This window comes from Mugil cephalus, chromosome 7 (genome assembly GCF_022458985.1).
Source record: "Mugil cephalus isolate CIBA_MC_2020 chromosome 7, CIBA_Mcephalus_1.1, whole genome shotgun sequence".
Lineage (NCBI taxonomy): Eukaryota > Metazoa > Chordata > Actinopteri > Mugiliformes > Mugilidae > Mugil > Mugil cephalus.
This window is the reverse complement of record NC_061776.1, coordinates 4,912,482-4,928,733: the sequence shown is the minus strand read 5'-3', so window position 1 is coordinate 4,928,733 and position 16,252 is coordinate 4,912,482. Positions and strand designations below refer to the sequence as shown.

The 16,252-nt window shown below is 40.7% G+C and overlaps 2 protein-coding genes across 6 annotated transcripts in view; both read left to right on the top strand.

The window, feature by feature from the left end:
• Positions 1–1,389: 1,389 nt before the first annotated feature.
• LOC125010910 (T-lymphocyte surface antigen Ly-9-like) overlaps positions 1,390–16,252 on the top strand; it is a 17,281-nt gene continuing 2,418 nt past the window's right edge. The window contains exons 1-8 of one of the 5 annotated variants that reach the window (XM_047589854.1): positions 1,390–1,617; positions 2,285–2,596; positions 2,682–2,966; positions 3,557–3,862; positions 3,948–4,232; positions 4,818–5,123; positions 5,209–5,493; positions 6,965–7,521. In XM_047589854.1, the coding sequence (XP_047445810.1) occupies positions 1,560–1,617; positions 2,285–2,596; positions 2,682–2,966; positions 3,557–3,862; positions 3,948–4,232; positions 4,818–5,123; positions 5,209–5,493; positions 6,965–6,987 (1,860 nt within the window). In that variant the 5' untranslated portion in view covers positions 1,390–1,559 and the 3' untranslated portion in view covers positions 6,988–7,521. The other 4 variants (XM_047589852.1, XM_047589853.1, XM_047589856.1 and 1 more) reach the window with 4 other exon arrangements.
• LOC125010938 (tripartite motif-containing protein 16-like) overlaps positions 10,713–16,252 on the top strand; it is a 26,263-nt gene continuing 20,723 nt past the window's right edge. Inside the window, exon 1 of the mRNA XM_047589897.1 lies at positions 10,713–12,936. Coding sequence (XP_047445853.1) covers positions 11,068–12,744 — 1,677 coding nt within the window. The 5' untranslated portion in view covers positions 10,713–11,067 and the 3' untranslated portion in view covers positions 12,745–12,936. The remainder of the gene's footprint in view (positions 12,937–16,252) is intronic.

Below are 16,252 nucleotides of genomic sequence, written 5' to 3'. Positions count from 1 at the left end.
TGTCAAACTACAACAATTGGCTCATGAGCCGTTTTCGTTCACCGAGGCCAGTATTACTGGAGCTGTGGGCAGAACTGCAGCCAGACCTAGAGCGCAACACATCGTGCAGCCAGGGGTTGACCTGCCCACGCAGGTGCTGACCACTCTGGGGTTCCTGGCAACAGGGGGTTTTCAACGTGAACTGGCCGACCAGTCAGGAGTGAGTCAGTCAACCCTGAGCCGAGCAATGCCAGCTGTGTGGGACGGGATCATCAGAATGTCATCCAGGTACAACCAACACATTCCCACTCATTGCTGATGAACAGGCCAGAGCCGGTTTCCCTGATGTAATCGGAGCTATTGACTGCACACACATTGCTACAAAAGCAGAAGCCATCACAGGATGAATTCGTTTTTGTCAACAGGAAACATTTTCATTTGGATTTTAATGCACCCCATGTTTCAGTGAGAAATCCACCCAAGTCTTTGTACATGAGGCTCCTGGACATGTAAGAAACCTGGACTTGGACCTGGTCCAGTCCAGGCTGTTTGGTCCACCCTGGGTGTGTGTGTGTTCGGAAATTTTAGTGAAAAAGAAACGTTTGATGAGTGGATCTGATGCTTACTGAGTGTTTCTTTCTGTGTCTCACTTTTAAAATTCATTGAAAGATTCAACAGCTTTTTTCTTTTACTTTATTTATTTTTTAGTCCAGGCCGACACAGTTTAAATGGTTTCACTCGTATTTTGTATGGATAATGTTAAAAATTATAAATAAAAAAACCTTATTGAGCTTCCTCTTCAAAACATATTGTGCAAAATAAACTCGCAGTTCGAGTCGAATTGAACTGAACAAACAGGCCGAACATATAGTTGACGTCATCTGGAAGCGGCGGACAGGGCTGGGCGATGATGGGAACTTTGGTATTGATCCGATACCAAGTAAATACAGGTCTAGTATCGCCGATACCGATTCTTTTTCTTGGAACATCATGGTCATTGAATAACTTCGTAATTTCACCTTTAGATAGTTGATTATGGTTAAGGGGCAAAATAAAGGACAAATATTTAGGCAAGTAATCCATTTTTTATTGACTGATTACAATATAAAACAATTGAAAAGTATACATATATATATATATATATAACAATGTAAACATGACCAAAATAATGGATAATAAAGTCGGTAGTAAAGTCAATTAAGCAAAATACACAAAAAGCGACAATGTAATAATAAATATAAAATTTACTTAGAGAGGGAAATGTTGGCTCATTCATTTTCCTCCACTCTTCCAATTTAGTACCAGCTGTGATTCTAGGATTTGAGCGTCAAACTTTGTCCATATCCACCTTTTATTACAAGTGAGGAATGAGAAGCTCCTGCATCGCACAAACTTGTAGAGAAGCTGCGCTCGTATGAACTTTGCGACAAGTAATTTGCTGGAACAAACAACAAAAGTATCGAATTCAGAACGCTAGTATCGATAAGCCTTGGTATATTTAGCTTGATACGCCCAGTCTTACCCGATACTCGGGGCGAGCAGATCTGGTTTGCAGTCAGGTCATCTTCGCATGTTTTGAAATGGCACATAAATCTTTCTTGTTGGCTGTTTTTGTGCTGTATTCAAGTCGAATTCAAGGTAAAAAATCTTTTTTTGTAGTTGTATTCGTTGATGTTTCCTATCAAGTTTATACCAAACACTGGCAGATAAGTACAAAAAGGAAAATCCAACCGAGAGAAAAAAAAGCAGAAAGAAAGCGCTGGAAACTCCAGGAGAAAAAAAAAACACACAAAATCAGCTGTTTGGGCAGGAGACTGAGTCAGCACGGAGGCAACAAAAAGGAAGAAAAATCAGAGACGATGAGAGAAAAAAAACCCTTTCATCTGGAAGTTTGTTTCTGTCGCTCGAGATTTCTCTCGCTGGCACAAACCGAGAATTGGCGAAATATCTGGCACTGTAGGGGAGCCACAGCATTCCTTCTGAAGAGCCACGATGGTCAGGTGATGGAGGAAGGAAACGGAGGGAGAGAACAAAAACACGGAAAAACGGAAGCAACAAGAACAGCAGGACCACCACAGGCCCTATAAAAAAAAAGCCAGTCAGAGTTGCATTAATGTCATCCTGCTGTTGTTGACATTTACTCTTTATTTTGAATAAGCATTAAGAATCACCAATTAATTCGATCCATTCCTTCTCAAATCTGGATAAGATAAATTTACTTGAGATTTTTTTTAATTGATTATTGTGTCGGAAATGAATTACAGTAACATAATAATTTCATTGTTATGTATCTACTGTTTTCCAGGGTCCAGTGCTGTGACTGATGTGTTTGTGAAGAGAGGAGATGATGTACTTCTGGAAGTCATGGATGATGCTCCAAAGGAATTTGATTTGTTTGTCTGGACATTTGATACAAGCAATAGTAAAAAATTAGTAAGATATTCACCTGGTGGAAAACCAAGAGTCTCTGAAGGTTACACTGGAAGAGTTGAGTTCTCTGTGGAAAATTACTCAGTGAAATTGAAGAATCTACAAGATGACGACAGTGGAGTTTATACAGCACGTGTGGTAGGAGATAAAGAACAAACAGTAGCTAAATACATGGTCACAGTTCAAGGTAGGTTTCTGAACATTTCACACACTGACAGAGAACATCTGCTGTCATGTCTGTAAACCTCCTCACACCTACTTTCCTCCATCAGGTCCAGTGTCTCCAGTTGATCTGAATCCAGACTCTGTGTCCATCAGCTCAGACTCCTGTAACCTCACTGTGACCTGCAGCACAGAGGACTCACACATCAGCAGCACTTTCACATGTGACACCAAAACCTGCTCTCAGGAGGGAGGAGACCAGTCAAAGGTCACCAACTCTGGTGCTTCCCTCCATGTCCACCTGCTCAATGACGCAATCATCTGTAACCATAGCAACCAAGTCAGCTGGACTCAGAAGAAGACACAGCTTCAGCATCTCTGTTCTCTACATGGCGGTAAGACTGACAGACTGATTAAATAAATGAAATGAGTGGGTTTGAAGTATCTTTTGAAAGTCAGTAGTTTTACAGTTTAAATTTATTTATACTTATTAGGGTTCAGTCGAGCAATTTAGATGCATAAAAGACATTTGTTCTCTAATTTTGTGTCTTGAAAATATAAATTTATTTTAAACTCATTTTAAATATAAATGAAGGCATCTGTTAAGACATTTAGACACAGAACCAGTACAGTCAATCAGTAAATTGTCCACTGATGGCTGAGTTTTGTTTGGGTTTTCTTGTAAAATAATATCAACTTGCAGTGAGACTTAAACTGTTCACCTCTGGACTAAACATCTATGTTTCTGTTCATCACCACAGATTAACTAGGAAAACTGTTTTATTTCTGAATTTCTAGGACATAGTTGGTCAAAGGTAAAGCTTCCAAGACACGATGCTACACTAGCACAAGATAAACTATCTACTAAACTAACTAATGTACTTGAGAACATTTTTAAATGATTATTGTGTCGGAAATGAATTACAGTAACACACTATTTGTGATTGATGTTTAATGTCATTATTATGTATCTACTGTTTTCCAGGGTCCAGTGCTGTGACTGATGGGTTTGTGAAGAGAGGAGATGAGGTACTTCTGGAAGTCATGGATGATGCTACAAAGGAATTTGATTTGTTTGTCTGGACATTTAATACAAGCAAAGTTTTAGTAATATATTCACCTGGTGGAAAACCAAGAGTCTCTGAAAGTTACACTGGAAGAGTTGAGTTCTCTGTGGAAAATTACTCAGTGAAATTGAAGAATCTACAAGATGACGACAGTGGAGTTTATACAGCACGTGTGGTAGGAGATAAAGAACAAACAGTAGCTAAATACATGGTCACAGTTCAAGGTAGGTTTCTGAACATTTCACACACTGACAGAGAACATCTGCTGTCATGTCTGTAAACCTCCTCACACCTACTTTCCTCCATCAGGTCCAGTGTCTCCAGTTGATCTGAATCCAGACTCTGTGTCCATCAGCTCAGACTCCTGTAACCTCACTGTGACCTGCAGCACAGAGGACTCACACATCAGCAGCACTTTCACATGTGACACCAAAACCTGCTCTCAGGAGGGAGGAGACCAATCAAAGATCACCAACTCTGGTGCTTCCCTTCGTGTCCACCTGATCAATGACGCAATCATCTGTAACCATAGCAACCAAGTCAGCTGGACTCAGAAGAAGACACAGACTCAGGATCTCTGTCCCCTACATGCTGGTGAGACTGACAGACTGATTAAATAAATGAAATGAGTGGGTTTGCAGTATCTTTTGAAAGTCAGTAGTTTTACAGTTTAAGTTTATTTATACTTATTAGGGTTCAGTCGAGCAATTTAGATGCATAAAAGACATTTGTTCTCTAATTTTGTGTCTTGAAAATATACATTTATTTTAAACTCATTTTAAATATAAATGAAGGCATCTGTTAAGACATTTAGACACCAGTACAGTCAATCAGTAACTTGTCCACTGATGGCTGAGTTTTGTTTGGGTTTTCTTGTAAAATAATATCCACTTGTAGTGAGACTTAAACTGTTCACCTCTGGACTAAACATCTATGTTTCTGTTCATCACCACAGATTAACTAGGAAAACTGTTTTATTTCTGAATTTCTAGGACATAGTTGCTCAAAGGTAAAGCTTCCAAGACACGATGCTACACTAGCACAAGATAAACTATCTACTAAACTAACTAATGTACTTGAGAACATTTTTAAATGATTATTGTGTCGGAAATGAATTACAGTAACACACTATTTGTGATTGATGTTTAATGTCATTATTATGTATCTACTGTTTTCCAGGGTCCAGTGCTGTGACTGATGTGTTTGTGAAGAGAGGAGATGAGGTACTTCTGGAAGTCATGGATGATGCTACAAAGGAATTTGATTTGTTTGTCTGGACATTTAATACAAGCAAAGTTTTAGTAAGATATTCACCTGGTGGAAAACCAAGAGTCTCTGAAAGTTACACTGGAAGAGTTGAGTTCTCTGTGGAAAATTACTCAGTGAAATTGAAGAATCTACAAGATGACGACAGTGGAGTTTATACAGCACGTGTGGTAGGAGATAAAGAACAAACAGTAGCTAAATACATGGTCACAGTTCAAGGTAGGTTTCTGAACATTTCACACACTGACAGAGAACATTTGCTGTCATGTCTGTAAACCTCCTCACACCTACTTTCCTCCATCAGGTCCAGTGTCTCCAGTTGATCTGAATCCAGACTCTGTGTCCATCAGCTCAGACTCCTGTAACCTCACTGTGACCTGCAGCACAGAGGACTCGCACATCAGCAGCACTTTCACATGTGACACCAAAACCTGCTCTCAGGAGGGAGGAGACCAGTCAAAGGTCACCAACTCTGGTGCTTCCCTCCGTGTCCACCTGCTCAATGACGCAATCATCTGTAACCATAGCAACCAAGTCAGCTGGACTCAGAAGAAGACACAGATTCAGGATCTCTGTCCCCTACATGCTGGTGAGACTGACAGACTGATTAAATAAATGAAATGAGTGGGTTTGAAGTATCTTTTGAAAGTCAGTAGTTTTACAGTTTAAGTTTATTTATACTTATTAGGGTTCAGTCGAGCAATTTAGATGCATAAAAGACATTTGTTCTCTAATTTTGTGTCTTGAAAATATAAATTTGTTTTAAACTCATTTTAAATATAAATGAAGGCATCTGTTAAGACATTTAGACACAGAACCAGTACAGTCAATCAGTAAATTGTCCACTGATGCTGAGTTTTGTTTGGGTTTTCTTGTAAAATAATATCCACTTGTAGTGAGACTTAAACTGTTCACCTCTGGACTAAACATCTATGTTTCTGTTCATCACCACAGATTAACTAGGAAAACTGTTTTATTTCTGAATTTCTAGGACATAGTTGCTCAAAGGTAAAGCTTCCAAGACATAACGCTGTACAGGGTCTGAACATCGCCTCGCACCCTATTAGTGCAATTGTCATTCCTGTGATAGCTGTTGTTGTCCTTATGATGCTTGTTGCATTTTACTGCCATCGTAAGTTATTGTATCTTTTTTATTTATTACAAAACAGAAAGATGAATCTATTTTATTACCTGCTGCCTCACCCATTAGTACTGTTTATTCAGCAATCCAGTAACACTAATCATACAGTTAAAGTTATTCTGTATTTAGTTTTCATGGTAGTTTACAGCTGTTCTTCAGAAACAACAAATGTTGAGACAAGCACCTGTGTTTTAGAGCCTCTAGTCTATGTGCTGCTTTAAGATCATTCGTTCTCTGAATCCTTCACTTGTGATCACCCACATTATAAAACATCACATATGGAGACTTTAAGTGTGTGTCTGTGTGACATAAGAGATATTAACACATGCATGACATTTGGACTCCACAGGAACAACTTTAGAAGTTCATTAATACCTTCAGTGTGCCAGCTTCTTCTCCTCATAATAAACTGATGAACTTACTGATGAATTCCTGACTTTCTGATGAAATAGTCTGTTTATTGTTCATGTTTCCTGACTTGTAACCAAATTGGCCTCGGGTCCATAGAGTGCATATTAAAGATGTACGGCTCCTCTAAAGTGACGCCAAAGCAGCTAGAGCTCCCCCTGGTGACTGACTGCAGTATAGGTCTTAAACTAAAACGCGAAAACTAAAACAATAAATTACACTTCAAATAGCTGTTTTTCAATGATGGTTTCTGCCTTTTTAGGTAGTTAATATAATACTGGTGCATGTTCAAGTGTCCAGGTAACACGATGAACTAATGATGAAAGCAAAAACAGAAATAAATCACTGCTCATTAGCATGAAAACTAAGAATAATGTGAACACAAGACTGAGGCCAAATCTGCACTCATTGTCTTATGATGTCATGCTAATAGAAACGTGTACTTTCTCAAGGATAGGGTACAGATGATCAAACACTTGTAAAAATGTTGACTGTCTTTTTATTCTTCAAGGTCTGAACCCCCCCAAAAACTGAATCAGCTTTCAGCAGATGATGATTCAGCTCGTTCTGGGGTTGTACAAAGGATCCACTAAGACTAAAACCAACCATCTGCCAGAGAGTCTGTATGCAACGGTAGAAAAGCCTACCAGGTCCTGAGATAAATCATCAAGACAAACTGAATATATTCAACATGTTAATATAAGCCTTACCCTGACATGAGCTGGGCTTCACAGTATTGTACATGAACTGTATTTGTACATGGAGTTCTTTTTAACAGTGTGTCCAGAGAACTTTTAAACAGTTGCCGTGTATGGTCCTGTCTCCCTTTCTTTTTCTGGGTTTGGGGAATGTGTTCATTATTTAAAGGTTAAAAGGTTAATTACTCTGTAAAATATTAGCCCTGAGGGCTCAAGGTCTTGTTCATTAATGTGGAGTTTTTGGTGAAAAGATACCACATATAAGGAGTGTGTTGGAACTGAGCAGCAGGGAATTCTACAGTTGGTCCCTGAAGGTCCCTCAGATTCAGCATGAGTTTTTGACATTGTTCTTTCATGCAATAAACATTTCTTTAAATGCAAGAGAAGACTTGTCAGCAGTGATCACTTCTTTTCATCAACACATCAATATACAACATAGTTTACATTGTCTTGATTTTACACAACATGTAACGGAGGACCTGGTCTCATCTTATGGCCTGTCCGTGTCTGAGTCCTCTGTCGTTGGTCTAGCTGGTCTGTTTTTTTTTAATATCACCAGTTTGAAAGTGATGAGGAAACGCTGTCTTACTCCTGAAGTGGCTGCTAATCTCATCCAGGTTTTACAGAGCACTCGCGCCCTGAAGGGTGAAAGACAAAAAAACAAAACCAGGTGGCTAAACGGCGGTCAGAAAGTCATATTGTTCATGAAAGTGGTACCAAGAAAAAATGACTGATAAAAGTGGTGAGTGTTAGTGAAGATCCCTTGGACGATGGAGAGACGAGTGGAGACCAGCACATCCCACACCCCTGGCCTTACCTCCGAGAAATGTTTGAAATAGCTAGCAGCAAGAAGGACTCCTGGAGAATGCATTGTAAATTGCATTTACTAAAACGCCACAAACTTTTGGCATTCAAGAATTCGCCATCAGAAACATGGCGAATGTCTGCTTTTCACCTCCAGAGAAAACACATAAATCAGTTGGAGAGGTACACAACCCTCACTTCCAAAAGGCTCACAGCGACGGATGAAGGTCCAGCCTCCAAACAACCAAAACTCTGGGAGACCAGAAGAGTGTCACAGGCCAGTGTTGATAAAGTGGTCATGGATTTTGCACGCTCTGAGTGTTGTTGAGCAGCCGGGTTTCAAAGCTCTAGTTCTTTACCTACAACCTGATGTGTCAGCGATGTCGTATGGCACCACTAAAAACAGAGTAGACCAGGCTGCACTGGTCATGAGAAATAATCTGAAAACAGCTCTTGGCAAACTTGAGTTTATTGCGACAACGACTGATTGCTGGACCTCACGGCGACGTATTTTATAGGAGTCACAGCACGCTGGTTTGAACCCCAAACTCTCCAGAGACGTTGTGCTGCCCTAGCCTGCAAGCAGCTTAAAGGGTCCCATACCTTTCCTGTCACTGCCAGTGCCCTGAATGAAAGTTTAACATCTGTGAAAAGATTACCTGCACCACAACTGATAACGGCTCTAATTTTGTGAAGGTCATGTTGATGAAAATAACAATCTGGCACCTCCAGCAGAGAGTGGTGAAGTATACGATGATGAGTAGGAGGAAGTTTAAGATGATGATGAAGAGATGGAAAATGCTGATGTTGAGTTTGTTGAAGCCGGAGCCATTTTAGATGAAGACGATGGCTTGGAATGTCAGCTTCCAAAACACCACCATTGCGCCTGCCACCTCATCAACTTCGGATCAACTGTTGATGTGTCTGAAACAAATGTCAGCAAATATCACAGTCTACAAGCGTCTCTGTCGTTCATCATTTGCAAAGTGCACAAGTCTGTGGAACAAAAGTGCAAGATCCACCATAGCTGCTGAGGTCAAATGACACAAGGTGGAACTCGCTTTTTTTGCTGTTGAAAGGATCATTCGGATCTCCAGAGAACAAGGAGAAGGCGCCATTGCTGCTGTCTGCAGTGAACTGAAGATACCCATGTATGTACCTGCATAATTGCTTTTTAAAGCTTAATGATTGTAATATGTGGTAGCCTGATGTTTATAAGGATCGTTCAAGATGCGAAATGCTGCTAATACACATCCACCATTATGTATGATTTTCAGTTCTCTTTAAAAGTTGATCAGCAGTGCATAATAGTTCTGCATAACATTCCTGTTGAGCTGGCTTTTCTAGCAGAGTATGTCAAGTGTCAAAAGTGTTTGATGTTCTGCAGGGACAGAGTAGTGTGCAGATGGGATGGTTGGTACCTACAATAACACTACTCAAGGTTAAGCTCCAGCACCTTCGCATTTCCATCAAGTTCTGTGGACCTTTGGTTGATGCACTCCTCGCAGGCCTTGAAAATCGACTTGGACAGATGCTTACAGATGCAAACTATATTAATCATGTGGTAATCCAGTTCCCTGATTCCAATAATTTAATTCCATGATTCCAATTTGGTCCTAAGTCTGCTTTTATTCCGTAGGCCTCGACTACATCAAAAGTCATTTGCAAGAGCAAGCTGTGGAGAATCAAGGTGAAACCTCCCATTCTTCAGAGGACGACGACTTCTTTTCTGCAATCAAACAGAACCGTAGTTCCCAGGAAAATGACCAACAGTTGGAGACTTACTTGGGATGCCCGGGTGATGCAATGGGGGTACTTCTTTCCCGACAGTATTCAACCTGTCAGTAAGACTTAACTCTCCACTACCAGCCTCAGTAGACTGTTCAGCACAGCTGGACTGATATTCACACCAAAAAGGGCATGTGTTTTGTGGAAACACACTCACACACAGCCTGTTTGGAATCTCTGTCCTCACACATGTGCACAAAATGTTTTATGTAAGGTTATACGTGAGGTTTTGGCAGCGTAGTTACTTCCCTGTTTTTTGAAGGAACTTTCTTTTGCCTCTCCCCCCAACACACACACTGTTGTGGGTAGTTCTCACATAGATGCACTTAAAGTCCTACTTATGATTTCTTGTTTATTAGAAGTTAGTCACAGGGTATGCATTTAATGTTACCGTCTAGGCTTTGAAGTCTGTTGTGACAGATAATATATGCATGTGTAATATCTATTTGCATACCAATAAAGTTTGAACACCATATACATTGAGTTTGCAATCCCTCAATCTTTTACAGCTGTTTTATTTTTTGGATGTGTTAAGAAAAGACTGGCCGACAGAGCTTTTTGTATTCACGTCACTTCATTTTTCTCTGCTTGCTCTGGGTCATGGAGTGCAGTCAGCTTTTCACTAAAATGGTGGTCTTGTTCTTCAAAGGTTACTTTATCCTTTTCTACTTTGAGTATGTTTTGGAGCCTACACTTTTCACTTTAACCTGAGTAAAAAGATGAGTCAATACATCAACTTTTACTAAACTCTTTTGAAACACAGGTATCTATACTTATACGTGAGTAAGGAATGTGTGTACTTTTGACACCTCTGCATAAATCCATCTTCATTGTTTGAAATAACCACTGTGTGGACCAGCTTTCAGGTCAGCTCCAGGTTTGACCCTCGATGTGACCAGGTCATCTTGATGTCAGGCTTTTATTTTTCCTACATGCAGCGATTTTTGTGAGGTCATCGTGGGGTTGGTTTGATCCCATAATGGACTGAAAATAGTTTTTAATTGCTCTAAGTAATTTCATTGTAGATGGTTAGTAGGTAATGAGGAATGGAAGGGCAGTGGAGACCTGGATGGGTTTGGTCTGGAGGAAGACTCTGAAGCTTTTTATAACAATGGACTCTACTTCCTGCTCTCAGACACAGCGGCTCCACTCTGTCCACGTACTTCCTGGTTCCCTCCCCTTTAGATCTGTATAACATGTGGAGAAGTGTAAGAGCTGACTGGCCCCATTCACTGTACAAATACATGACTTTTAGATCAGAGCTCAGAATAATTTCACTTCCAAGAAAGAGAAACTCCCTGAGTCACTGACAACGAGGGCAGAGATGGCGCAGAAAGGAGTTGAACTTGATCAAGAAACAATCAGCTGTTCCATCTGTCTGGATCTACTGAAGGATCCGGTGACTATTCCCTGTGGACACAGCTACTGCATGAACTGTATTAAAAGCCACTTTGATGAAGAGGACAAGAAGAAAATCCACAGCTGTCCTGAGTGCAGACAACTCTTCCCATCGAGGCCTGTCCTGGTGAAAAGCACCATGTTAGCAGTTTTAGTGGAGCAGCTGAAGAAGACTGGACTCCAAGCTGCTCCTGCTGATCACTGCTATGCTGGACCTGAAGATGTGGCCTGTGATGTCTGCACTGGAAGAAAACTGAAAGCCCTCAAGTCCTGTTTATTCTGTCTGGCATCTTACTGTGAGAAACACCTTGAACCTCACTATAAGTCACCTACATTTAAACAACACAAGCTGGTGGATCCCTCCAAGAAGCTCCAGGAGAACATCTGCTCTTGTCATGGTGAGGTGATGAAGATGTTCTGTCGTACTGATCAGCAGAGTATCTGTTATCTCTGCTCTGTGGATGAACATAAAGGCCACGACACAGTCTCAGCTGCAGCAGAAAGGACTGAGAGGCAGAGAGAGGTGGAGGTGAGACGACAAAACATCCAGCAGATGATCCAGGACAAAGAGAAAGATGTGAAGCTGCTTCAACAGGAGCTGAAGGCCATCGCTCACTCTGCTGATAAAACAGTGAAGGACAGTCAGAAGATGTTCACTGAGATGATCCGTCTCCTCCAGAAAAGCAGCTCTGATGTGGAGAAGCAGGTCAGATCCCAGCAGGAAACTGAAAAGAGTCGAGTCAAAGAGGTTCAGAAGAAGCTGCAGCAGGAGATCACTGAGCTGAAGAGGGAAGACGCTGAGCTGAAGCAACTCTCAGACACAGAGGATCACAACCAGTTTCTACACAACTACCCCTCACTGTCACCACTCAGTCAATCTACACGCTCATCCAGCATCAATATCCGTCCTCTGAGGAACTTTGAGGACGTGAAAGCAGCTGTGACAGAGCTCAGAAAGATACTACAGGACATTCTGAGAGAGACAAGGACAAATATCTCAAAGACAGTGACTGAAGTGGATGTTTTACTGCCACAACCAGGACCAAAGACCAGAGATGAATTCTTAAAGTATTCATGTGAAATCACACTGGATCCAAACACAATACACAGACGTCTGGTACTGACTGAGAGGAACAGGAAAGTAACATCAGTGAAACAACAACAGTCTTATCCAGATCATCCAGACAGATTCACTGATTGTTCTCAGGTCCTGAGTAGAGAGAGTCTGACTGGACGTTGTTACTGGGAGGTGGAGTGGAGAGGAAGAGTTGATGTAGCAGTCACATACAAGAATATCAGCAGAGCAAGGAAGGAAAGTGGATTTGGACGTAATGACAAATCTTGGACATTAGATTGTTCCAGTTCTACAATTTGTTACAACAACATCCAAACTCCCATCTCAGCTCCTCCTTCCTCCACAGTAGGAGTGTACCTGGATCACAGAGAAGGTACTCTGTCCTTCTACAGCGTCTCTGAAACCATGACTCTCCTCCACAGAGTCCAGACCACATTCACTCAGCCGCTCTATGCTGGACTCAGGATTGCTGCTTGGTTTGGTGGTTGGTCTATTGAATCAAGTGCTGAGTTGGTTAAAGTGAAGTAGACAGAGGTAACTTCAGGACCAGAGAGTTAAATTCTGTGTTTCTCTTCATCAACTTGTTTTCTCTCCATGTTTGTTGCTGAGAGTTCATTGTTGTGGTGTTTCTGCTCAGAGATCAGCTGTCAGTCAAACATCATGGCTGCTACCTTGACATGTTTAATAGTTGTTCTCTGGATGTTTCATCACTTTCTTTAGGTGGAGCTCTTTCCTGTGTCTGTTTAGCCATGGAGGATATCACTGCTCATGAGGACTTTTATTACCATGACAATGTAAACTTGTCTGAGCTCTAAATGTCTGATGAATATTTGTGTTGATGTATTTGTGTTGTTGTTGTTGTTTCTCTTCCACTTCATATCAGAGGAATCAGTAGACCTTCCTCTATCACTGATATGTTGTTGATCACTTTGTACAGACAGAAATCTGTGATTACATTTACATTAACGTGTTTGGTTGTTGTTGTTAAGTTGCAGTAGAGATTTGTACTAATTCATAAAACTGGAATCATCATGGTGACTATTGATCAAATGATAGTTTTTACTTCTTGTGCTGATGTTTAACCAGTTTAATGTGTGAACAACCTGAAGGTTTAAATAATGAATAAAGGGTTTTCACCAAGAGGAAATGAAATATTGACTTGTGTCTTCATTCCAGGATCTGACTAGAATCTGATGGAGAAAATATAGTGAAGTTAATGAGAGTATAACTGAGACACTGTCTTATTTCCTGAAACACGTACAGAGTTTATGTACTCCTTCTTCTCCAAGACGCCAGTGATTGATGAAAACTTCAGCATGGGTGGGGGTGGGGGGTGGTTTACAAAGGACATGTGGATGGTAGACGAGGATGTTCTTCTTGGGTGTTGTGAGACAATTACATGAAATTTTTGGAATGAACAAAGCCCAGTTTATTGTATTTAAAAAGAATGAAAATAATACACTAGCTGTAAGTGTAGTAATTACAAAAAGTCTTATTTTACAATTTTAAATTCCTAAACCAAACCTCTCATCAAATGTCTTCATATCTGCTTTCAACTAAACTATAGTGTGTGATAAACCATTTAATAAACTACATGTTGCTCATAAATGCTAAATGAACAGGTCAAATACTGATAAAATAACCCAGAACATCCTTCTACACTGGACACCAAATATTCAGAGGTGGAATTGATTTTTCACCAACCTCTAAGTAAGATGAAAACTAAAAACAAAAATCATCTTAAAAAGACACGTTTTTAGATCGTAATCTAAACAGATTCTTAAACACTGCAGCAAAATCTATATTTTTGTTTCATTTCACACGTTACAAATAATAAATGAACAAATAGCTTTGATTTGTAGCTACAACGTAGACATCTCACGACTCCATTACCCACAATTCAACAGAAATCAGATCAGAGACAAAGACAATCACAAGGATCAAATCACTGTTTATGTTTGGATGGTTGACTATAAAGGTTTAGAGAAGGAAGGAGGAAACCAGTGTTTCATTTGATAAAGTTATTTAAGTTTTTAATTTTATATGTCCTTTTTACGCCCAGGGACGTATTTATTTTATAACTAAATGCAGCCTGTCTCAAAATACTATGAATGGAAATGTCCTTTTGAGACCAAAACACATTTAAACATAAAACTTACTTCCAGAGCTTTGAGTCGTGGATTTCTAGGAATGGCCTGGAGATAAATCTGATAAATCCTCTAATATTAACTGAGAATAAAAGTTTACATGTTTGTGTTTGAAATGTGTTCATTGGTGTCGTCATGTAAAAACAACTCCAAGACTCATTGTGGGACTGGTTCAGGTTTCAGCTGATGATCACAGTCTATATTCTAGGTTCTGGTCTCCCTAGGAAAGTTTTACATTCCCTAAAAAAGACACTTCTCAGAGGTGTTGGTGAAGCAGGGAGTTCAGTGGCCTCCAATAGTAAATGTTTAACTACTGTTTTCCAACCTCATCACTGTGTTAAGTGGTAAATGTTTCAATTAACGCTGCAGTAAATAGTCTTTGACCAGCATAGGGCAGAAATGGGTCAACCTTCAACTCACTGCATCTGCACACAGTCAGAGAAAAACGCGGGCTTTCTCTGACTAACTGATGAACATTAAAATGATGAGTCTGTTCAGGCTGCTTCAAGTTTCTGGTAGAAGCAGGAGCAGTACAGTCGGACCTGGGCTCAGATAAGAATGTGTTTGTCTCCACATCACTTGGTGAAAGAAGGTGAACACAGTTACCGTGACTTAAGTGAACCCGTTTAGAGTTGCTCCACAGGTTTATTTTGATGAAGCAATCTTGTGCTCTGTGAATATGAGACACTTGGAGGAAATTTGAAATCCAACACGCTTCTGTTTCTACATCACAAGGCCAGATTGAAACGTGGAAAAACTTTAAATTACAGAGAACATAACAGTGAGTTATTATGTTGATTATGTTACTGAACGTGTCCCAGAAAATCAACTCTAATGCAGCTACTGCAACAAAAACACGATGTCGACTGTGATCCTAGGTCATCACTGAACCTGACATAAACCTTCAGATAAATGGCAACAAACATAAAGAACTAAATCCTTCAGTGATCAGGGGCCTCATGCATCAAGGTTGCGTACGCCCACGTCCACATCAACGTTAAGACGTATCAAAAGTAAAATGACCAACTTCATGGCTGGCGTACGCCCATTTCCACAGCTATTGTTCCTTTGGTGACACTAAGTGGCGATGCTGAGTAACTGTCAATAATGTGAAATCAAGTAGTCCTCAGAGCGATGTGCGCGATGGGACACATTAATGCACAACACACACAGGTTTGCAACCATGGGTGGATATAAAAGCATGCACAAACTGATGAAGAAAATGGTATTAACAATGGCAGCCTTGGCTTCGTTAGAAGACCTGCAAATGGTAACGTTAGGCATGAGAGAGTGTTTAGAGAACGAGAAGATCTGCTGTCAAACTACAACAATTGGCTCATGAGCCGTTTTCGTTCACCGAGGCCAGTATTACTGGAGCTGTGGGCAGAGCTGCAGCCAGACCTAGAGCGCAACACATCGTGCAGCCAGGGGTTGACCTGCCCACGCAGGTGCTGACCACTCTGGGGTTCCTGGCAACAGGGGGTTTTCAACGTGAACTGGCCGACCGGTCAGGAGTGAGTCAGTCAACCCTGAGCTGAGCCATGCCAGCTGTGTGGGACGGGATCATCAGAATGTCATCCAGGTACAACCAACACATTCCCACTCATTGCTGATGAACAGGCCAGAGCCGGTTTCCCTGATGTAATCGGAGCTATTGACTGCACACACATTGCTACAAAAGCAGAAGCCATCACAGGATGAATTCGTTTTTGTCAACAGGAAACATTTTCATTTGGATTTTAATGCACCCCATGTTTCAGTGAGAAATCCACCCAAGTCTTTGTACATGAGGCTCCTGGACATGTAAGAAACCTGGACTTGGACCTGGTCCAGTCCAGGCTGCTTGGTCCACCCTGGGGTGTGTGTGTTTCGGAAATTTTAGTGAAAAA